Raw genomic sequence first — 23,032 nt, 5'->3', positions numbered from 1 at the left:
AAATTGTGGAGCCTGGAAACTTTCGTGCTTAACGGCACAGACAGGAAAGGAAGAAGCTCGATATTCCACCCGAGGGCAGGAAGAGGCTGGACTATGAACAGTGATCTCTTAGGGAGGCGAGGGGAGAGGGTTGGGTGGGGAAGGGGAAGGAGATTGCTTGCAACAACGTTTGCTATTTTTGCAATCCAAAACCCCAAGCTTTTGGAGCACCAACAGGACACCACAGGTGGAGAGCTCCACACAACTTCCTGTGAGAGTCACCCGGGACCGGCATGCAGGAAAAGTACTGTATAAAGTTACTTGGAGGCTCTGTGTGTAAGGCATACAGGCAGGAAATAGAAATGAATTTTATGTTTCAACTTGGGTTCCATCCCCAAGATCTCACGGATATGCAAATAGTGCAAAATCAAAAAACTCTGTGACACTTCTGATCCCAAGCATTTCAGATAAGGAACATTCAGCCTGCACACAACATTTTTACATCTCACCTTTTTGCCTTCAGTTTTAGAAATCTCTTCCATAGCAACGCATTTTCTGCCTCATTCTTTTGTGTGGTTGCTGCATAATTTACATGTTGAAGAACACGATCGTATTAAGGAATGTTTTGCATGTTTCTCCTGTCTCTTTTTATTATCAAAAACTGTGCTGCTTTGGGCATGCTCAGGCTACATGTTCTACTGCAGTCCCACCCCAGGATAAACTTTCAGAAGTGAGATCCTAAGGTCAAAGCATCTGTGATCCAAAAGCTCGTGGTCCTGGCTAAACTGGCCCCTGCTGCTATCCAGGCAAATCCAGAACCTGCCGTCCACCTCTATTAGGGAAAAGCCCAGTGGCGCACACCTGTCATCTCAGTGCTCTGGGAGGCTGAGGCAGGAGGATCAAAAGTTCAAGTCCCGCCTGGGCAACTGAGCAACTTAGTGAGAGCCAATCTCAAAATGAACAATAAAAGGGGAAGAGCTGAGGCTGTAGCCAAGCTTCAATCCCTAGTACTGTAAAATCAATACTAAAGAAATAATCTGCTTTTCTTATAGCAAGCGGTGGCTGTGGAGGTGTTAACCATCAGAGGGACCCATCCCAGTACTCGGCTCAGCCCAAAACAATGAACCATCGACTGCCTGAATTCTTATCCCCCTGTCTCCCCCAACCATGGGGGACTCTGCTGCCACTCAGCCTCCCTCCCCGCAGGCAGAGGCCCTTGCTTCCCACACCTGGACCACACTGTCACGTCCACTGACAGCCCCTCATTCCAGACCTGGCTGACACCCCATGGACTTGCCCTCTGGGGTCGTCCTACAGAATCGCTGCCTGCCCTGCCTCTGCCGCCACCAGATGCGGAAATGTCCTTCTGTGCCCCATGGGGTTACCCCACCCTGTCCCTGGCTCCCAGCCACCCTTTCTGGGGTCCTGGCTCCAAAGCCAGCACCTCACAGAGCCCCACCCTGAGCCCTGGGCACTCTCGATTCCTGTACCCTACTGCTGTGTCCTTCAGACACTGCTTTCAACTCCAGGGGATACTCTCTGCTTCCTCGGTGTCTGCACAATCCGATACACAAAGGCGAGTCTCTGTGCTGTCCATGCCGTTCTCTGGCCTCGGTTAGGTGCCCGCTGAAGACTTGGACGGAAGTTCCCCTATCCCCAGGGCACATGTTTCAAGTTCCTTTTGGATGCCTGAAATCTTGGATAGCACTGAGTCCTACGTACACTATGCTTTTCCTGAAAACGTTCACTTTATAATTAGGCACATTAAGAGATTAACAATGACTGGCTGAGATCTTGGCAGTGTGAGCATATGATGTTTTTCTTTCCTTCTTAAATCAAGAATTTTCACCTTTTCGCTTTACAACTTTACTGCTTCTCTTTCTTATTGTATGTCTGAATTTCCAGCATCCTCACCTTGTACTTTGGGGCCATTATGAAATTAAATAAGGGTCACTTGAATACAGGCATCGTGATACTTCCACAGTTGATCTGAAAAGCAAGACAGCCACTAAGTGACCCATGGTGGGTCACGTATACAGCACGGGTACATCAGACAAAGGGACATTTCACATTCTGGTGATATACAGCAGCACAGATTTCACCTCACTACTCAGAACAGCATGCAACATAAAACATGAATTGAGCAGGGTGTGGTGTCACACACCTGTAATTTCAGCTACTCAGAGGCTGAGGCAGGAGGATTGCAAGTGCAAGGCCAGTGTGTGCAACTTAGAGAGATCCTGTCTGTTTCAAAATAAAAAAATGAGAAGGTCTAGGAGTGTAGCTCAGTGGTAGAGCATTTGCCTAGTATACATGAGGTCTTAGGTTTAATCCCCAGTATGCCAAAAAAAAAAAAAAATCTTACTGTTTATTTCTGGAATTTTCCAGTTAACATTCTCTCCCACAGCTGACTGCAGGTAACTATAACCACACTGTAACTGAACAGATGCTCTGGGCCCTGCCTCCCTCCTCAGCCAAGTCCTCTCCTACCCCCAGCTAAATCCTACAAAGATCAATGTATGACTTCCATTCTCTGCCCCTGCCCAAGTGACTTCCGTCCTCTTGGACGCCATTCACTTACTCCACAGCCAACCACACGAACGTCTACTCATCCTTCAAATCCCACCTTAAGCATCACCATCTCCATGAAGCTTTGCCCATAGGCCAGGCATCCAGCCTTCCTCATCTTGCCTCCATACAAGTATCCTGTATTTCAAAAGCTACTTCTCCCCCCCCACTTCTCAGCCTCTAGCTTCCCCTACCCGACTGTGTGCTTCTGTGAGGAGGGACATGTTGCCTTCATCTCTCTGGCTGTAGATGAGGTGTCCAGCACCCAGTGACTCCCAGGCAATGTTGGAGAACAATCAAGTAAAGAAAACATGCTGAGAGAAATCACCTTGTTGGCTGAGAGGGGCCTGCAAAGCCTAGCTGATGGACCTCCTCCAAGGGCTGCTCTGAAGCCCATGGGACTCTCAAACTCTGGATAAAGTCCTCCTTACAAGAACAGCCACCATCTACTGAGCATGTGCCATATACCAGCTGCTGTATGAATGTGCTCTTGACAACCTGAGGAGGTAGGTCCACTTACTACCTCTGTCCTTGGGGAGCACACACATGCCCCAAGAGGCTGCCCATGCTGCCTGAGAGCATGCACTCAACAGGGGGGACAGGGCACAGTCTCAATGGGGTTCCAGAACCTGCACCTTCAAATCTGCACCTCAGTCCCATGCAGGGTGACGAGGTGAGGGGTAATTTGAATTAGCAGAGTAGATGGTGCCATGCAGGGTGCAATTTTGACTTAGGGCAGGGTCTGGAGGTACTTCTGACTCTGCAGGTGGAGGCACAAATCTTCAGATAAACAGGCTGGTGCCATATAGCCTCAGGTCCTCTGTCCCAGCCAGGAGCCTGCACCCACAGAGACAGGGGTGGGAAAGGACACAGTAGCTCGAGTGACAGGTGCCAACCCACTGTAGCCCATCAAAGTCCTCAGAAGGCTGGTCTGTAATCTCATGGCCCACTGCAGGGGCTGGTAGGGCAGGAAACAGGGCTGCTTTATGCTATGAGTTAGATCCGAAATGACCCCCAGAGTCTCACATACTATATAAAGGCTTGCTCACCAGCCTGCAGCAGGGAGTGGTGGAACCTTTAGAAGGCAGGGCCTGGTAAGCAGAAATAAGGTCACTAGGGTGTGGCCCGGAGGGGATACTGGGATCTTACCTTCTTCTCTCTCTCTCTGCTTCCTCCACTACATGCTCCTGCCATGATGTCCTGCGCTGCCACAGGCAAAGCCACCATGCACTGAAACTTCTGAAACTGTGAGCCAAAGTCAAACTTTCCTCCTTTAAGTTGTTTATCTCAGGTATTTTGACACAGTGACGGACAGCTGCCTAACACAAACCCCATTTCACAGATGGGAGGGCTAATCATTATTATTCTATTAATGCCTTCAAACCTTACCAAAGAGCTGGGCCTGAGGGAGGTGTTAGCATCACCATTACCCTCAGGTTGGTGTTACCTCATCTGCAATTTACAGACACAAACACTGGACTCCAGGGGATTAGGAAACATGCTTTCATTCACTCTTCCATTCATCCATTTCAACAAATATCCATTGGGCACCTAGAATGGGCTGGCAAAACAACAGGGAACAAAACAGACACAATCATTGCCCATGTGGAGCTTAAATTACAATGCAGGAAGAGTGAAAATCAACAAGTTAACCAAGATTTTGGACAAGAATTATGTAGACCTTGAAACAGAGTGATGGGTGGCGTGTGACTGGTGCTGATTCCAGTGGGCTGCTCAGAGAAGGATTCCCAAATGACAGCTGAACTAAGAGTCAGTTATAACAAGGAGACACACACACAAGGATCTGGTAAGGATTCTTCAAGAAACAGACCCCGGGTCAAGCCCAGAGTATTCAAAGGGCAGGAAGGAGCTCAGCAAGGAGGGATAACAATTGGTGGGGAAGACAAGTCTTGGAGGGAGGCTGGGAGGTGCTCAGTCTCACAGAAAGAATCAGGTTCCACCCCAAAAACTCTGATTCCCAATTTTGCACCCAAAGAAAATGAATTAAAATGTCCATGTGACTGGAAAAAAAAAAAGAAAAACCAAAACAAACCTCTTCTTGTAAAGAAAATCTGAATAAAAAACAGAAGTGAACCCCTAGAGAGCCTAATTCTGGCCAGGCTCACAATATGTGCTCAATGCGTGTTCCTTGAATTGATGCTGAGAAAAAGTGATTTTGATTATATACATGGTGAGTCTGGGTTTGCCTACAGAACCCTGGGAGACAGAGGCCTGGGAAGAGGAGTGAAGACAAATCAAGATCCATCTGATGTCCTAACAGTCATTATATACTTACTAGGGCTCAATCTCACCCAAGGCTGCAGCCTCGAGATTCAAAACTGCACACATACTGTATTTAGATAAATGCATAATGGGTTACTAAGGGAAACCAGGATGGCCTGATTTTGCAATTTGACATTAGGAAGACAAGCTGCCCCCTAGGCCTCTTGCCAGAGTCAAAATCCAGCACAGACCAGGGCCTAAGCTTTTCTCATTAACCAGTAATCCTGAAATGGAAAACAAAATCTTAAGATGAGAGGTGGTTTGGATAGGGGCCCACGGCAAGTTGAGGCCATGGTCAGTTGTGGGCAGGGAAGAAAAGCCTTGTTAGTGATTTTATGGTAATCGATGGACTTGTCTCATTTCTGTTTCTAGAGACTGGAATGTCATCTTTTGCCTCTGCCTCCCTGAATATGCACAGTGTTTTTCTTGTGTGCACCAAAAGTGCAGACATTTGCCAAATGAATGAAGTAGCAGACAGCCAAGGCCTTTCCTCTGACCAAGGTAGTGAGACCCTGAAGTTGGAGGCCCTGTGAAGACAACATAATGAAGATGTAAATGGAAGTGGGGAATCTGTGAACCACTACAAAAGGAAGTAGCAAAGACAATTTTCACCAACAGGGGAAGAAACATTTTTCAGGAAACTGATTCAATACTGGAAAGGCTGTCCCAGGGAAAAAGAAATAGGTACACTCTATCCAAAGCCCCAGAAGTCAGCTTTCAACTGAATTTAGGGAAGCAGCTCTTCCTTCCCAGCCACATATTCTCTGGCTGTGTTAGCAGAATGCTAGTAGGCCATGGCTGGACATGCTGAGGGGAGGCGCAAAGATTCCAATTTCTTCTATTTTCTAGGAAAATAAGTTTGGGAATCTGGGTTAATCAGAGGTACGTGGATATTCTCTCGCTGAAGACATAGGTGTTAGCCCTCCTTAAACATCTGTGACTCAATAGATTTTCATAGGAGGATATGAACATCTTACATGATCTCTGTATTCCAAGCTCACTTCTTGAGAAAACTTGAATTGGAGATGACAAAACCATCTCATGAAGGAGCACCCCTATGTGAGTAGTTTCAGGACCCAGAATTCAGTGCTGCATAGATAACAAGAGATGCAATCTGCATAGAAAACCAGAGCTATGAGATCATTCTCCCGTGCAGATTCATGTGGCATGATCAGGGAGCTGGCAAAGATCATTACACAGGAGGATGCAGACAAGCTGTCCCTTCCAGCCACTTGGGGTCCAAATGAGTGGGTGATGTGGATGTCACAAAGGGATCCCAGAAGTAATCAATGGTGTTGAATGGGAACCTTCCTGACAGCATAAGTCTTGCCAGAGCCCTTCTCTGGTAGTATTTTGCTAGAACATATTATCTGCCTGCCTTCCTCCTCATCCATTCATATATATCTTAGATCCATTCATCTTATAAATATTCACTGAGGGTATTTCATAGCCTGGCAGTGGTGAGTACAATCAGACAGGAGCTGCTTCATGACTGCTCACTGAGAAATACAATGAACAAATACACAACACAAATAATGATCTGAGGGCTTCCATATCTATTACAAAGGAAACAAATGATCAAGACAACATGAACTTACACACAGACCATGTCCAGTCTAGGGTTTCAGATGAGCTCCCTAAGAAAATATACAGGTCCAAAACAAGTCTCTGTGAGATTTCTCCAGGAAGCCATAGCCCAGTGGAGTTAGGAAGAACCACACAGAAGTCTTCTTCCTAGCATACATCTTAAGAATGCTCAATCTGAGCCTGTGATTGACCAGGTCTAAAGTAGATAACCAGGTGATTGATCCCAACACAGCTGCTCTGCAGACCACAGTAAAGCAACACTACTTTGTAAGCTTTAAAAAGACTTAAGTAAATGTAGCACTAGTTATACTATGTTCATGGACAGAGAGGCACAACCATGATGACACTTCTCTGCAAATTAACCCAAAATTTCAATAGGCTTCCAATCAAAAACCTCAGAGCCATTTTACTCCTTATGGTTGTTGTTGTCATCATTGTTTTAAACTAACACATTGTTTCTAAAATTGTTTAAACACTAAGACCATTTTGGAAAAGAATAAAGTAAAGGAGGTGCCCTTCCAGCTCAAGGCTTACAATAAAACTATAGATGTGGTATTGACACAGAGATAGACACAGAGACCAATGAATCTGGGAGCCTAAAACATAGACCTGTGCTTCTAGGAAAATGATATATAGAAGACAGCACTGCAAATCAATCTAGAAAGGACATACTGCCTGTGAAATTGGTTATTTATATAAATGATAAACTTAGATTTCTATCCAATATGATATAAAAATAAAATTCCAGATAGATTATATTCTTAAATGTGAAAAAACCCCACAATTTTTAAACTCTTAGGAGAAACTACAAGATTTTTTTTTTTACAACTTTGGAGTACAGAAATATATCTTAAATAAGACACCAACTGTGCAAACCAAAGAGATTGACAAATGTGACTTCAGTAAAATTTGAAATTCTATACACCATAAATAAATAAGAAAGAAAAGCCACACACTGGGAAAAGACATTTATAGTACCATCAGTAATATCTAGGATATATCAAGAATTTCTATCTGTAAAAGATAAGTGATCCAAATAGACCAGCACATGAACCTGAAGTTCACAGATGAGAGTATCAAAAAGCAGAAAAACATCAAAAGGTGCTTAACCTCAAGTAATTAGAGAAATGTAAATGCAAAATAGTGAAATACCATTTTACACCCATTACACCAACAAAACAAAAACTAACCAGACCAAGTGCTACACAAAATTGGTGCAGTAGAATGTCTCAAGCACTCACGTTCAGACTGTAGATAAGGGCAATGCTTTTGCATTATCTGATAAAACTGACCACACGTGGACCACACAGCCCAGCACTTCCACTCTTCAGTATAGTTACGGTTTCAATGTGTCCCCTACAATTCATACACTGGAAACTGAATTCCAAATGTAACAGTGTTGAAAGGTGGGACCATTGAGAGGTGATTAGCACACAAGGGCTCATTAATCCATCAAAGGCTGGATATCATTATGGGGGAAGTGGGTTTATGCTAAAAGGGACAGTTTGACCTGTTGCTCCTGAGCATATGTGCTCTTTTGCTCTTCTGTCTTCTTCCATGGGATGGCACCGCCCCTTAACCCTGCCCTTGCCAATTGCTAGAACTACAAGAAATACATTTGTTCTTTATCAGTTACCCAGTGTCAGGCTTTCTGTTTTAGCTGCATAAATCACATTACGATAGGAATACAGCCTAGAAACCTTCACTTATGTACTCAAGCCAGCACCAGACATTCAATCAGCATGCTCAAAAATAGTGACAGCATGGGCTGGGGGTTATGGGTCAGTGGTAAAGTAACTGCCTAGCATGCCAAGGCCCTGGGTTCAATCCCCAGCCTCACAAAAACAAAACAATAAATTTAGACAGCAAAAAGGCTTTCTACAAAAAAAAAAAACAACAACAACAGTGACAGCAGGCAGCAGACTAAAGGCCCATCGAGAGGACCTGGATAAACACAAAGAAGGCCACTCATGAAGTCCCAGAAGGCTGGGACTTAAAAGAACCAAAGCTATGTGTATCAACATGGCCACATCTCAAAAGCAATACTGAACAAAGAAGCAAAGCTGTCGTACAAATGTAAGTGATGGATGCAATTAATACAAAATTTAAAAATATGTAAGAATGTACCATGAAATACAGTTAAAAGATATGTATTACTCCCTGGTATTATCTAAGGCACATACCTATGTAGAAAAAGTATAAAGATGTGCATGTGAATGATAGATCTAAATTCAGCATAATTGTTTCTAGAGAGGTAAGAGGAAAAGAATTAAAATCACTTATAAAACCACTCCCTTCACATATGCACTGTTATTAATTAGCATCAGGAGAGAGGAGGCCTTTTCATGAAGCCAGTCTCCTTTGGATTGAAAAGTCTCAGAAAGCATTTAGTACAGCCTTCAACTCATGCGGGAAATGTCTCTTCAGTACCTGCAGCAAAGGATGGTCCTGTTTCTATTTCAGAAGCTCTGAAGTCGGGCCACTCTATGCTTTTAGACAAGTTATATATACATCATACAATTCTGGAGTGCACATTCCATAATACAAATAATGCCCCCTCGGATTTAGCAGTGTGCAACTTGTATGACTGTATGAGTGGCCCTGTAAGGGTCATGACCCTGTGGAACTCTGGTAAAACTATGCCCATTTCTGGGAAAATTCCCACCCTCAGAACTACTACTTAGAATTTCAGTGGCTTTTGACAGGTCCCCAACAATGATCAGCAGTCCTGCACAGGTCCAACCCTTCCAGTGTGGGTGCTCATAACCTCCTAAAGTACTTTATTCAGTGCCAGGGATTTAGCTTAGTGGTTTCATTGCCTGCTGTGCAAGCGCAAGGACCTGAGTTCAATCCCTGGTACCAAAAAAAAAAAAAAAAAAAAGAGTCAAGTACTTTATTCAGCCAATGCTGTGAGGCCAATGTCTTCCTTAGGCACATCAGAAACCTGCCTCTTTGTAACCGCCACCCATTAAAGTGCATCTACTTCCTTTCCATGTGCTTTTCAGCTACTAGAAGCAAGCTAACCTGTCCCCCCAGGAGACTTCTGCCTTCCAGGCTAAATATACTCTTGACTTCACTTATTGCAAACATGCTATAACTTCTGTTCAAAATGAATTTTTAAACTGTCTAAGGTTTTATCAAGCGCTTCCTGTCCCAATAAACACTAGGTATGCTAAGAAAGCATTTCTCTCAGTTGTCCTCCTGGGAAGCCCAGAAGAACTCCACATGGGCTTCTAAGCAGGCAGGCGCCTAGAGAAGCCAGAAACACCAGGCTACAGGGAGCCTCTGCTTTGTTCACAGATGGGGCCAGGCCAGCGGGGCAGGACCAGCACACAGTCCCCACAGCCCCGGAAGATAAGGGCTCCTCCACTTACTCCCAAAACTCCATGACCGGGGAGGTGGCGTTCTGCAGGGACACATGGCTGTAGTTGCTCGCGTTCAGCTTCTGGAACTCCACACATTTCTCTAGAGTGGAAACAAGAGAAAATATGCCAGACAATTAACCTTGACAAGGGGTGACTGAGGAAAAACATTCAGAGCTGATGGTGTAATGGGGCAGCTTTACCTGGCCACAGAGCAAACAAAGGCTCAAAGAACGCAGCAGCGAAATCGATGCTCCACAAACAGTAAAGCTTGGGATGATCATAACAGAACAGGAGGAGAGGTTGGGGGGCAGGGACTCTGCCCCACCCTCTATGTCCTATTGCACTCTGGCCGCCAGCCTCATTCCCAAATCTGCTTTTCTTTCTTCCTCTGCCCAAGTCTCTCCTGCCCGGTGGCCCTGGCTGGAGTAGAGGGACTACAGGAACTGGTCAATCGTGGTATCGCCAGGGCAGGAACGCACCTGAAACTTTGCTTTTCTCTAAAAGGGGGCTAACATTGCAGCTGCTTATAAAGATGTGAGGATTGATGAAAAGCCAAGAACCTAAACGTGTAAAGAATTTTTGGTTTCTTCATCTAATCAATCAGAAAGGATTTATTGAACAGCTTTCTCAGAAACTTGATGACCAAGGGAATTTCATGTAAAAATACCCTAGTGTTCATCCAGGGAGGCCCGGAGCAACCCACTAACCCCTCCTCCTCCAGGAAGCCGTCCCTCTTCTCCCTCCCCTGAATTCTAAGCAAGGCAGGGTTCAAAGGCCCTCTGAGAATCCCCTTCTCTAATGCCTTTTATTTTGAAGAGAAAGAATCTAAGGTTCAGACATAGTCAGGGGACCCTCACCTGCACCCTCTCCCTCTTCCATAAAACCAGAAGTTAAAGACAGAACTGAGCACAAATTCCTGCTGGGACCCCACTTCCTTGGCTGTGTTTAATGCCTGGTACTGTCGGCCCCTACAGAACGTGCACTTCCTGTTTACCGAGCTCCCCGCGGGCAGAGGGGCTCCTGCGCCTGCGCTCTCAGGACCCTGGGCAGCTCCCAGCGCCCAGCTCGGTGTGCGCGCCCACTGGCCGGGCACTTCTTTCTTCTCACGCATGCGCGCACGCTTTAGGCTACACCTGCACTCTCTGGGGACAGGACCCACCTCCTTTATGTGATGTTTCATATACTGCAGGCATTAGTGTGCCTTTGGAGTAGAGATGGTGACCCTTTTAGAGATTTCAATGATACAAACAGCCTGCTGTGGCACGTGTGCCACAGGCTTCCCACCACTGTTTTAGAGAAAGGGTTACAAGCAATGGATGCAGGAACATGTGGGCCTCTGGAGAAACGCCGCCACTCCCGGCTCCTCCTGGCAAAGGCTGACTATGTTCTGAGAGGAGGCGGCCTCAGGGTCCACAGTTAAGTCTTAAGAAGAATCTAGAAAACTGAAATTATAAGCAAGGGACTGCTACATCCTGGGCCTTTTGCTGGGTGAGAGGAGCGCTTAGCTTGTATCACATTCTCTGAAACTGTTTTTAATTTTTTTCCTATAGTAAAAAAATTTCTCAGACACCCAAAGTTGACCAGTTATGTTTATTAAAATGATATTTAACCATGTACAAATATACAATGGGCTATAAAGTCTTTGTGACTATATAATTTATTCAACTGGAAAAGCAAAATTAAATTTACAAGTTAAATACCAGCCAATACCAGCCAACACAATTCTGAGTGATAACATAAGATGGAGATGTAGGATAATGCCACTTAGTGAAATCAAATTGCTTTCCCGACAGACAAATGGAGATGACAGGTAAGAGGCAGGTCTGCTGGCCTTCAGGCTGATTCCTCCATGGGCTACTTGAGACTCGATTCTATGGCCAGTTTCCTCTGGTCACACTTCTGCAAAACCTGCACTCCTATAGTTTATGCATTCTCAGCTGCACTTCCATTTGTACCAGCACATCATTTCTTTTTCTTTTATTTTTTAAAATTATAATAACATTTTTGCAGTGCTGGAGATGGAACCCAGGGCCTGAGACATACTAAGCAAGCATTCTACCACTGAGGCACAATCCCAGTCCCCTAACACACCATTTATGAATTCAATCTCTCCGCTTTTTTTCCCTTGTCCATTGTCATTCTATTGCCCAATTCATGTTGAACTATAAACACAAAGTCAGGAAGTAGAATCTCCTGACTATCCTCAGTTACAAAGTGGTTGTGCCAAGGTTCAGAATGTGTGCCTATTTTTAGAGGATTCTCAAAATACATAATTAAATTATCATAGAGGATTTGCATACCTCCAAGAAAATATCCTTGAATCTTGGTTTGGTAGCACCTCTGTGACGTCCCTTGCCAAAGGAAGGTTAAGAACCAGGGGCCCTGGAGAGAGCAAGGCTGCCATAAAATGTGACTGAGAGGGAAGCAGAGCAAAGTCAATGGGATAGACATCCAGTCACAACACTATCTAGGTCTGATGCCTGCTGTTCCTTCTGCTGGTGGCCAACACTCTGCCACTCTTCCTGGATCACAGAGGTAAGAATGAGAGGCCACTCACAGGCACAGTCTAACCCTAGATTCTGACATGGGTGGTGAGGAAGTTAAAGCGTGTGATCCAATTCCAGTCAAACAAGCAAAAACCTGAGAAGGTATGCTGCAATCGATTAGTAATGTCTGCTGGGAGCATAGCCATCACAAAAAAGGAGTTGGACAGGTATTCTCCCTCCCCAGATTACAAAACTCAATCCTGATAGGATGGCAGTTGAAATGCAAGTAATATATCAAAAAGGAAACAAAGGTAATATAAAACAATCATTGCATTCTGAGGTCAGGGGCATTGAATTCAAATATCTAGCTGGACTAGGGAAGTAAGGCAGATGAAGAAGGTAACCTGGGTGAGGATGGTAACAACCCAAGGATAGATCACCTAAAGAAACAGCTGCATTTCAGCTGCAGCCATTTCTGCCAAGCAGGAATGTTGCCAGATCTTTTAATTTTTGAAGAGAAGCTGGAAATCTGGATTTTCACATGAAGTGTGAATCAAATATATTCTTCAATTTGCTGTTCATCATTTAAAGACAAATCAGCCCAAAGGCCCTTGGTTTGCAGCCCTTAATCTAGTCTAATCTCTTCTTTTGCAGAGGTAACCTGCCACTTGGAGAGGCAGGGCAGGAACTGGAGTCTTGGTTCCCTGAGGTCCCATCTGCTGCCGCCCAGTCCCCAAAGGGTTCACTCTGCATTTAGCAAAGAGCCCAGGGCACCCTTACTCTCCTCACCATGCCAATCCCTGGGCCAATGCTTAGCTCTAGCTGTGATTCATAGAATAAACCCACTCCAGATACAGAACTGACCCCCTCATTTTAGTGAGGCTACTTCCAGGAAACTGGACTTTTGATAAGAGCCCAGAGGCCTATGATGCACCCCCAATCCCAGGTCCTCCAGCAGAACCAGTAGAGATACCCTCCCTGGGGGCCATACCTGTGTTCCATTCGTGCCCACACGTGGCCCAGGGGAGCTCGGTGGTAAAGCAGTTGCTCAGGTAGAAGATGGCCCAGGCCAGGATGATGATGTAATACACATTCAGATGGGCCTCGATCACTTGCGTTGCGTAGCCAATGCCTAAAAGGACAAAGGAGAGGGAGAAACTTGTGTCTTTATCTTTGCAAAACAGCCTCAGCTCTTCTTTGTAGCTTGATACTATTGGGCAGATTTTTATTTTCTAATTAAATCAACACTTACCTTCAAATAAAGGGCAGACTTTCCTCCAACAAGTAATGCCACCTTCACTTGTGAATTGCCCCAGAGCTGTTTCCAGGAAAAAAACTGGAATTCCACAGCAAATAAAAAATACCACATAGGGAATCAGGAATGCCCCTGGAAGGATGCAAAGGAATAAGATGAAACCTGCCATCATTGTTTTGTGTTCAGCACAAGAACTCCTTACTAAGTGGCCGCCATAAGCAAGATGTAACCCTCTCTGAGTTTGAGCTCAAGCTGCAGCTGGGAGGACCAGCTTCAGCCCTGTGTCTGGGCTCTTATGACCATAAGCAGGTCTACCTCACAACTCTGAGCCTCAACTTCTTCACCTGTCAAACGGGGCTTTTAGTCCTCAATATCTGCACTGCTTAGCTCCCAGTGAAGCTAAGATGATAATGCAAAAGAAAGCATCTTATTGAAGCTCAGTTCTTTAGTTTATATGTTCCATCCTCCAGCACAGGCCAAGTCCATTCCTGCTCTGGATGTCACACCCTTCTTTATAATTCTAACGTAATCTCAACAGGCCAGGGGAAGGGGACCCTTCTTCTTATTTACTTTCAGAGCAACCTGCAAAAAGAAAATCTTTTTTTAATAAAGAAAAGCATTCTCAGGGAATCAATCATGCAAGGGGCAATGTCAGGCTTCCAAAAGTTAAGTGCCCCTACACACAAGGCCCAGGTGTGGAGCTGGGATCCAAGACTTTGTCACCCTGTCACAAACATCTATCCAGCCAGGGTGGCTCAGGCTGGGAAAAGACCACCTCAGGGTTTAGAGCTCCTAATTTGAAACACAGTATCCATTTCCTGGGTCTTTCAGCAAAACAAATTAAATAACTGAAGTAAACATGAGCTATGGCAAGCAGAAGGGGATTTTCCCCCAAATCCTTCATTCTTTCTCCTGTGTAATAACAAAGCATGAAAACATACTATTTCCCACCATCCGATCTCACAAATGAAGGTTCCAACTGAAATTGCTTTTTTTTTTTCCTAAATGAAATCCCTTTAACTGCAAGGATTAATAGCAACATTTTTGATCAATTCTGATAGCAAAGCCCTATCTATCAGGTTTTGAAAGGGTCTTAACTTTTCTGGGCAAGTGAGTAATTTAAAGTTTCACTCTGGGAAAGTTTAAACTATTGTTGGGCCCTATCAGTAGAGCCCTGCAGATTAAAAAAAAAAAAAAAAAAGCAGGGGGTGAGGAATAATGGATAAACAGCCCAACTATATTGGAAGGCAAAAAGTATGTGAAAGGGAATGAAGTTATCTGCTTGCTGAATCTAAATCTAATCAATTAAAATGCTTGAGCAGTTCTTTAATACACTGCAATTTACCTATGAACTAGAACAGTTGTGGCAAACCTATGGCACGTGTGCCACAGCAGGCTGTGTTATCACTGAAAGCTCTAAAAGGTTCGCCATCGCTGCCCTGGAACCTAAAAGATGATACCTTGTGCAAGTCTCTGGTCCATGTTATCCACCAAGCTAGTCCTGGAATCTTTAAGATACTAATGCAATCCGGGGTATCTGCATGGATGGAGACACTTACCAAATTAGAGGCGGGGGGGGGGGGACCCAACAGTGGCTCATTTGTAACTTTTGTTCACTACAATCTTCTCCTTTTTAAAAAATCTGTGGCAGAATTTTTAATTAACCCAATTTACCCTGTTTTCTACTTTTAGGAAAGCTTTTTGTTTTAGTATAACAATTTCCTGGATTAACAAAGATGTTGAAACAACTTTTGTCTGGGGAATACACTGCAGGATTTCCATAGATTCCCAAGAGCACATCACAGCTTATAAAGGCTGTCTGCAAAGAGGGCCAGGACTCTTAGCTGAGGACCGAGGGAACACCTGGGGCCTCCTGGGCCGCAGTGCCCTACTTGCTCCCCCTGCTGGGACTGCTCAGGAAGCCCTGCACTGTCCCTGCCAGCCAGTGTCTGAGACACCTTCCTCAGGGGCCGATCATTGGCTGGAGAAGCAGGGGGTACCCCAAAGAGATGGCGATGCATAGACAGGCATCTCTCAGAGAAATGGTGCCATGGAAGAAGGCTGTATAAGATCGCTTGCCACGGGCCTGTGGGGCCGTGCTGCTCATATGACCTGAAGCCTGGAACGCCTTCTCTGAGGTGGGGCAGTTGTGGACTCACAACTGCATCTTTTGATAAACAGGGATGTTGTCACTAGAAATGACCCTCTCATCACCTTCTTTTCCCTTCTCCTCCACAATCTCCAAGCATGTCTTACACATTCGGCCATTCTCGCTGCCACTTGTTGTGGGTGATTCTGAGACAAGCCAAAGAAATTGCTTGCTGCCAATTCTTCCATCACAGAGGCCCCAAATCCCAGCCCTAGAAAAGGCCTCGGGAGCAGATGTAAAAGACAAGGCAGGAAAGCAAACAGCAAAGCCTCACCAAACAGTTCTCCCACTTGTCTGCCCAAGCCCACATTAAAACAAAGCCTCTGGAGTCAGCATCTCGCTTTCTCACTGGCTCAGGGAGCGGCTTCTCCGACCCTCAGTTTCCTCATCTGCGAGATGGGTCTACGCTGCCGGACAAGGTGACTGTGACCCGAAGTGAAGCAATGCAGGAAAGCTTCGTGCGGCGCCTGGCACTTAGCAAATGCTCCAGACTCAAGGCCACGAGGCAAAGCTGAGGCTCCCAGGGCAAAGCGTCCCCTGCCCCAAGACACCTGCGGCTTCGGTCTCTGCGTGTCTCCTGGCGGGAGGTCCCCGCGCTGGCAGGTGCCAGGCTCAGGTGTGCAGCGGCGCGTGCGCTAGCGGGGAACAGGTGGCCGAGTCGCCCCGGGGGGTCGCGCGTCAAGACGGTCCTCCCAGCCCCAGCCCGCGGCGCCCGGACCCTCGCGCCTCACCTCCGCCGTTCTTGTAGCACAGGTAGGGGAAGCGCCACACGTTGCCCAGCCCGATGATCTCCCCGGCCACGCTCAGCACGAACTCCACCTTGTTGTTCCAGTGGCCGCGCTCGTGGACCGCCTTGTCTCGCGTGTGGTCCCGCTCGTCCCCGCCGCCGCCGAGCGCCTGGGTCTCCCGCGCCTCCTCGGCCGCCTTCGCGTCGCCCAGGGGCAGCGCCTTCTCCGCCGTCATGGCCGCTGCTCCTCGCCGGCTCTGCGCGCCGCCCCGCGGCCCGGCTTTTCAGGCGGCGCGGGCGGGGGTGGAGCCGGGGACGGGGACGGGGACGGGGACGGGGACGGGGACGGCGCTGGGACGCGGGGGGCGGCGCGAGGCGGGGCGGGGACTCGGGGGTCAGACGGGCGGCTCAGGCCACAGCTGAGCACCTGGCACCTGGCGGCAGCGCACCTGTAGCCGGGACCGCGGGGGACGCCGGGGCCTGCACCTCCGCCCCGCGCCCCAACTTCCCCGAGCTTGTTGAGGGGTCCGGGCCCGGCGTGGGCTGAGGGTCTACGTTCCTGCCACGCGCCAGGTGCGCGGGCACCTGGTCGGGTCCTATGCATCCCGGTGCCACTGGTGGGAACAAAGGAGGTCGGGGCAGTGCAGCCTTGGTGGCTGTCTGCAGACAGGCGAGTCCAAGCGAGGCCCGCGTCCCACCTGTCAGCTCTGTGACTTTGATCAGATGTCTAATCTCTCTGTGCCTCAGTTTCCTGACTTGTGAAAGGTACTAATCCCAACACCGTCTTTCTCGTGGGTTTCTTGAGGCTTTTTGTGTGTGTGTACATGAAAGGTTAAAAAATTGCTTGCAAAGTACTTAGTACATTGGAAATGCCCGATGAACATTGGCCATTATTGTTATTATAAAAGAAAGATGATAGACAGGGATGTAGATTTTGTGGAGATGGGAAGGGGATGGGGGAATAGGAGAGGAAGCAAGGGAGGGGAAATAAAAAGGATCAAGATAGCTGTGTACATGTACCAATACCCCATGATGAATATATTCGTGAGGTATTGCAAACATATAAAAATAAAATTTTTATAAAGAATATTTATTTATTTTGAGACCGGGTCTCACTATGTATTCCAGGATGGCCTTGAACTTGGGGTGATCCTCCTGCCTTCACCTCCTGGGTGCTAGGATTACAGGCATGTGCTCCCATACCCAGCCTAAAAATATTATACAATGTGTATACACACACACACACACACACACACACACACACACACTTGTGTTTCTTGCTTATATTTGTGTCCTCACTCAGTTGTAAGGATGACATACACAGCCCTGTGCATCACAACAGCCAGAGAAGCCAGCACAACCAAGATTTGGCTCATGGTCTCTGTTCAGTAAGTATTTGGAGATGGAGGGCTGGGAATGTACCTTAGAGGCAGAGCATTTGCCTAATGTGCATGAGGCCCTGGGTTCCATCCCCAGCACAGCACCTCTGAAAAAGAATGGATAGAAAGAGAGGGTGGTGTGGCTTAGACAAGTGTCCCCAAAGACTCCTGAGTTATAAGGCAGGTCCCCAGCCAGCCCTTGGCAGGACTGGAAGTGGGGAAGTTCTCACCACAGGCCAAGGTGATGGAGCCGAGCAGCCATGGACTGAAACCTCTTGACTGTGATTCGGAAAACAGCTTTCTTCTTCCTCAGTGGATTCTCTCAGACTTGGTCCAATTATGGGAAGCTGAGCCAGAAGGAGCAGGGAAGGAAGACAGGAAAGGAAGAAAGGAAGGACAGAAAGTATCATACTAGGATGGGATGCAGGTCAGTGGCAGCAAGGCTCTGGGTCCATCCCAGCACTGGGAAAAGTAACCATAATGATAACAGGGTTTTTTGGGGCCACCAAGCCCTGGGGCTCATGGCTGCTGGAGTCCTCCTCCATTGCCCCCTCCCCAACTGTCACAGTTCTTGGAAGAGGGAGTCTCAGTCGACTCCCGCCTAAAATCCTCACCTCCCACTCAACTCGCAGCCCACAGCAATCTGTCACCACCCCGCACTTCTCCAGAAATGCTGCCTGAGAAGTCCCTGAAACTGGATTCATCCTGCGAGCCCCAGGGTTCCTTCCCCATTCCCAGGCCACCTTACCTCTAGGTCTCTTTCCACACCCTTCTTCCCTCTTGCCCTGAAAAGTCCCACTGTGTGGTTTTCTAGGCGCTGCCAGTTCCTGCTGCTGTTTCTCTGGTTTCCTTGTTCTTTCTTTAAGTCTGGCCTTCCCCACACTTTGGGCCAATGGCTCCAAATCCCTGTCCACCTGGGCTGCCCCAGGAGTGTCTGAAAGAAAACACCAAGCTGGGTGTTCAGAGTGAGATGTAAGCTGTGTTCCTATTCAGCTCTGTTATCTCTTTGGCTCAGGCTCCTCATCTCTCAAATGGAGTTAATACTAGTTCTGGCCTCACAGAGTGGACTTGAGGGTTAAAAGCCTCAGCAGGTGCTCTGTGAACAGAGTAGCTACAATTTTTATTGCTCTGATGATGATGTTAAATAGAAGTAAGAGAAAAGTGGCCTTGATGTCATTCACTTGCTGATAGCGTTCATTAGCTTTTCTGTTCATTTTCTTTTCAGTGATCCCCAGTGCTGCATACAGAATGGACAATAAAGAGTTCATCTTCAATCTCAAAACTCCCTGTGCCCAGTAGGCACATAGTAGCTAGGAGTTAATTTGTTAAATAAACAACTCCATCAAGAGTTAGAGACATATTCTCGAATCTTGCTATCACAATAGTAGCTCGCCCCCCTAGAATCTGTGTAAACCTCCTTCAAAACCAATTACATTTTCACTTTGCACTGGTGCTCAGCATAATCAGCCCAAGGAACTGACTTCCCTCTGAATGGCTGTGATTCTACAAGACAGGCTTGGGAAGAAGCGCTGATCCAGAGTGAGGGCCTGGGACTGATGGTCATCTGGTGTGGGACTTGGGCTCGTTTCTGCTGATGGGCAGTTCTGTGAGCTTAGGTCCATTGCCAACCTCTCTGAACTCCGCTGTCCTGGTTTTATGCAAACGAGCATAATTATCCTCATGTCTCAGGGTGGTCTTAAAAGTGAAATGAGACCACATGCAGGGAAGGACATTGTGCAAATACTAAGGTCTCAAATTCACCTCTCCAATTTTAATGTTTCCCTTTATGAAAGTAGCCAGGTCAATTTCCTGCTAATTGTATGTAGTAAATAAATATTTATGGCTCATCTCCTTGGTTATTTCATGGCTCCTGAAAAGCCTTAGTCTTTTTATTTCATCCTTCTCCAGATTAGCCCAAGTCCCCTCACTCCTTTCCAGTCCTCATCTTGGGAACTCCTCTAAGCATCGTTTCTTTGTCCAGGTGTAGTAGTCCAAGGAGCACGGCCCAGTATCTCTGGCATGGATGTACTTAGGGTGGAACACACATGGCTTATTTCCAAAGCTGACCCAGTGCAGCACAGCCTGGTGGGTAAACACATGGGCTCTGCAGCCACACTGCCAGGGTTCAAAGCCCAGCTCCACCATTTGGCAAATGATTCAAGTCTCTGAGCCTCGGTTACCTCTTCTGTAGAATGGGGCTTCTGTTCGTATCCTTTTTATTATGGTGAGGGCTGAGTGGGCTTGTATTTATAAAGCACTTGAATTTGTGGCTGCTAGGGAAATATTTGTTAAATATATAGTACTCAGGAAACAGAAATCTTAAGACTTCCTTATTCCTTTCTTGAAAAAGTCTTTCATCTTCCGGAAACAGCCATTATAGTCCTCAACTATACATCATTTAAAGCTCATTTAAACATCAGTATTGCTCATCCATTCATTCACCAAATGCTTTTAGTTCTTCTGTAACTTTCCAGACGTGACATTGGTCAGTAGGTGCAATACCACATACAAGGCCCGCTCTAGTGGTACACTGGTGCTAGCTCACCCTAGCTTGAGAGACAATCATTATATTTTCAAGGACTTTTCGGAGAACCACAACTGTAAGTGTCTTGAAATTTGCCACTGTGCTTGTATTTAGCCCATAGCAATGTGCAAACATTACAGAGCAGTCCACCCTTAGCATATAGCATGGGGCCCACCATTACAGGGTAGTGGAAGAGGCACATTGTAATCAAGCAGTCCCAGAAATGAATGGAGAGGTCCTTTGTGGAGAGGTCGGCATCCTGGAAGAGCTAGTCACTGAGTAGCGTGACCTTGTCGAGGAGAGCAGGAAGGGCTCCCATGCAAGTGACAGATGACAGATGAGCCAAAGGCTGAAGGGAGAGGAGCTGTGAACCAGATGAGGAGGGGCTGGGGTCCTGGAGAGGATTGCCAGACTGAGGCTGGGAGGCACAGCGTGGAGCAAGATGACCCTGAAGGGAAAGGGTTTTTTTTTTTCAGCAGTGGCTGATGCAAGAGCGCACTGGTGTTGTAGAAAGACTACCACAGCCACAGTGTGCGAGGGGGACTGTAGGACAGAGTAGGGAGCAGTGAAGAGGCCACTGCAGCGGTCCAGCAAGAGATGAATACAGCTTGGACTGGCCACAGGGGAAGACGAAGGCACAGATCTTGGCCTAGGACTGGATTTGAGCAGAGGAGAGGAAGGTGTCAAGTCTGTCCTGAGGCTTAGTAGAACTACAGCCTCCTGGCGAGGGTGAGACTACAGGAACTGGGCGGTCATACTCAGGTGGGGATCCCATGTGAGGACTTCATCCCGAGAGTCTGAGATAGAACGTCCCTGTTGTAATAGTCTGAGTGCAGTTTTCTGCAAAGCCCTTACCTCGTTACCACCACTATACCCTTTTGGTAGGTTTGCACTAGCAGTCCCTGTTCTCCCCCTCCCCTGCATGTAGCCATCAGCCAGGGGACTTTGCAGATCCCTTCCAGTACCAGAGTTCAGACTTTCTCTGCCCACCTGGATGAGGCAGAAGAGATGAGGTGCCAGTCTCTGGCCTTGCTGCCTTCTTCCTCAACCCTCACCATAAGAACTGAGTTCCCAGGTCGGTCTGATGGCCCAGGAGGAAGCCAGGATACACACTGAGCACAACTGCCCACGCTGAGGTCCTCTTGGCAAACCTAGACCAAAGCAGAAGCCCTGCAAGGAAACCCAGGCCAGATCAACTTCCAGCCTCAAATAATTAATCTCTGCTGTTCTGAATGACCAAGTATCAGTCTTTGCTCCTGTCCTCCTTGAATGCTCCCTTTGCTTATGAGATACAATCGCTCTTATAAGCCCAGCTGAATGCTCCTCTTCCTCATGAATTCTAAAATAATTTCACCACCCTCGAAACTCTCTGGCTGCTTGAGGATGGCACCACCCAGGATGGAGGAGCATTCTGCAACTTTCACATACATGGTTTAGGAACGACCCTGGCCAGGTAGCTATTGGAACATTTCTTCCTTTTATGCCCTCAGTGCTTGTTCAAGGCAAGATGTTTACCGGTGGAGCCAGGACGAGGATGGAAAGAGAGGTTACCTACCACTCCTGGTAATGTCCTCTTCCCCTTGTCCCTTATTAATCCAACCTTCACTGCATATGTTTATCTTTTCCCACTGGGCCTAGGACAATCTTCTTTTGAAAGAAGAAAATGGTACAAGAAAGAACTGGTTTTCCACTGAAGTAGCTGGGGAAATGAACATGAATAGATGATAATTCTGTTTGTTTGCTATGGTAGATTGAATTCTTGGTCCCAGCTGTTCACACCCTCATAATTGTATTCTCCATCCTCACTCTTGCTGTGGCTCCATGGTGGGTAGACTGCATTTCTCCAGCCCTGACTTTGGGTTTGGCCAAGCAGAAGTTTGAAATGTGCTTACATAATTGGCCATGCTCTCTTGTCTGCCAATATTATTGTGAAAAGAGCATACCCTGGATAACTGCTGTCTCTCCAACCTGGGCCCCAACAGGAGATAATGGAGCAGAGATGCCCTAACCAGACCTCTGACCCACAGCTTGAAGCAGGGCTTCTCCAGCCAAACCAGTCACCTGTGTCTTGCTATATGCACTGAGATTTTGAAGTTGTTACACATGTATCAGCACTCACATGAGCTGGGCTTGGGGCTTGTGTACCCCACATCCATTATGCTGCACCCCACTATGGGATAGGTATGGCAATGCTTTATTCTGGGGTCCCCAACCCCTGGGGCATGGACTGGTACTGGTCCATGGCCTGTTAGGACCCAGGTCACACAGCAGGAGGTGCGCAGCAAGCAAGGGGGTATAGCTTCATCTGTATTTACAGCCACTCTCATCACATGAATTACTGCCTGAGCTCCACCCCCTGTCAGATCAGCATCAGCATTAGATTCTGATAGGAGTAGGAACCACACTATGAACTATGCACACAGAGGATCTAGGTTGCAGCTCCTTACGGAAATCTAATACTGAAGCCATCTGCACTCTCCTATCCTATCCGTGGAAAAACTGGTCCCTGGTGCCAAAAAGTTGAAGATTGCTTTTTTTTCCGGTACCAGGAATCGAACTTAGGACCTTGTGCTTGCCAGGCAGGCCCGGCGCCACTGAGCTACATTCTGGGCTCAGGACTGCTTCTTTATTCTGTAAATTAAAAAAAAAAATCCTGAAGCTCATAGAGGTTGGGCTATTGATTTAAAAATCCTACAGTGAAGCCAGAATTCGACTCAATTCTCTGACTTA

At 46.9% G+C, this 23,032-nt stretch overlaps 1 protein-coding gene and 1 long non-coding RNA gene across 5 annotated transcripts in view; one reads left to right on the top strand and one right to left on the bottom strand.

Moving 5' to 3' along the window:
• Positions 1-16,682, bottom strand: part of Slc6a11 (solute carrier family 6 member 11) — a 109,201-nt gene extending 92,519 nt beyond the window's left edge. For 3 of the 4 annotated variants that reach the window (XM_087207173.1, XM_021252220.2, XM_004874850.4), the window contains exons 1-4: positions 16,404-16,682; positions 13,521-13,655; positions 13,260-13,400; positions 9,792-9,882 (exon numbers count right to left, since the gene is read on the bottom strand). In XM_087207173.1, coding sequence (XP_087063299.1) covers positions 9,792-9,882; positions 13,260-13,400; positions 13,521-13,655; positions 16,404-16,635 — 599 coding nt within the window. In that variant the 5' untranslated portion in view covers positions 16,636-16,682. The remainder of the gene's footprint in view (positions 1-9,791; positions 9,883-13,259; positions 13,401-13,520; positions 13,656-16,403) is intronic. The other variant, XM_004874851.3, reaches the window with a different exon arrangement.
• A 121-nt stretch (positions 16,683-16,803) lies between these two features.
• Positions 16,804-19,616, top strand: LOC147829054 (uncharacterized). The gene is made up of 4 exons (XR_015449624.1): positions 16,804-17,164; positions 17,703-17,787; positions 18,092-18,205; positions 19,004-19,616. It is a non-coding gene; the product is annotated as an uncharacterized LOC147829054 (long non-coding RNA).
• Positions 19,617-23,032: the final 3,416 nt, after the last annotated feature.

Source organism: Heterocephalus glaber, unplaced genomic scaffold (assembly GCF_053883595.1).
Source record: "Heterocephalus glaber isolate CG9 unplaced genomic scaffold, H.glaber_assembly_v1.0 deba00000768, whole genome shotgun sequence".
NCBI lineage: Eukaryota > Metazoa > Chordata > Mammalia > Rodentia > Bathyergidae > Heterocephalus > Heterocephalus glaber.
Note: the sequence above shows the minus strand (reverse complement) of the source record. Positions and strands in the feature narration are given on the sequence as shown.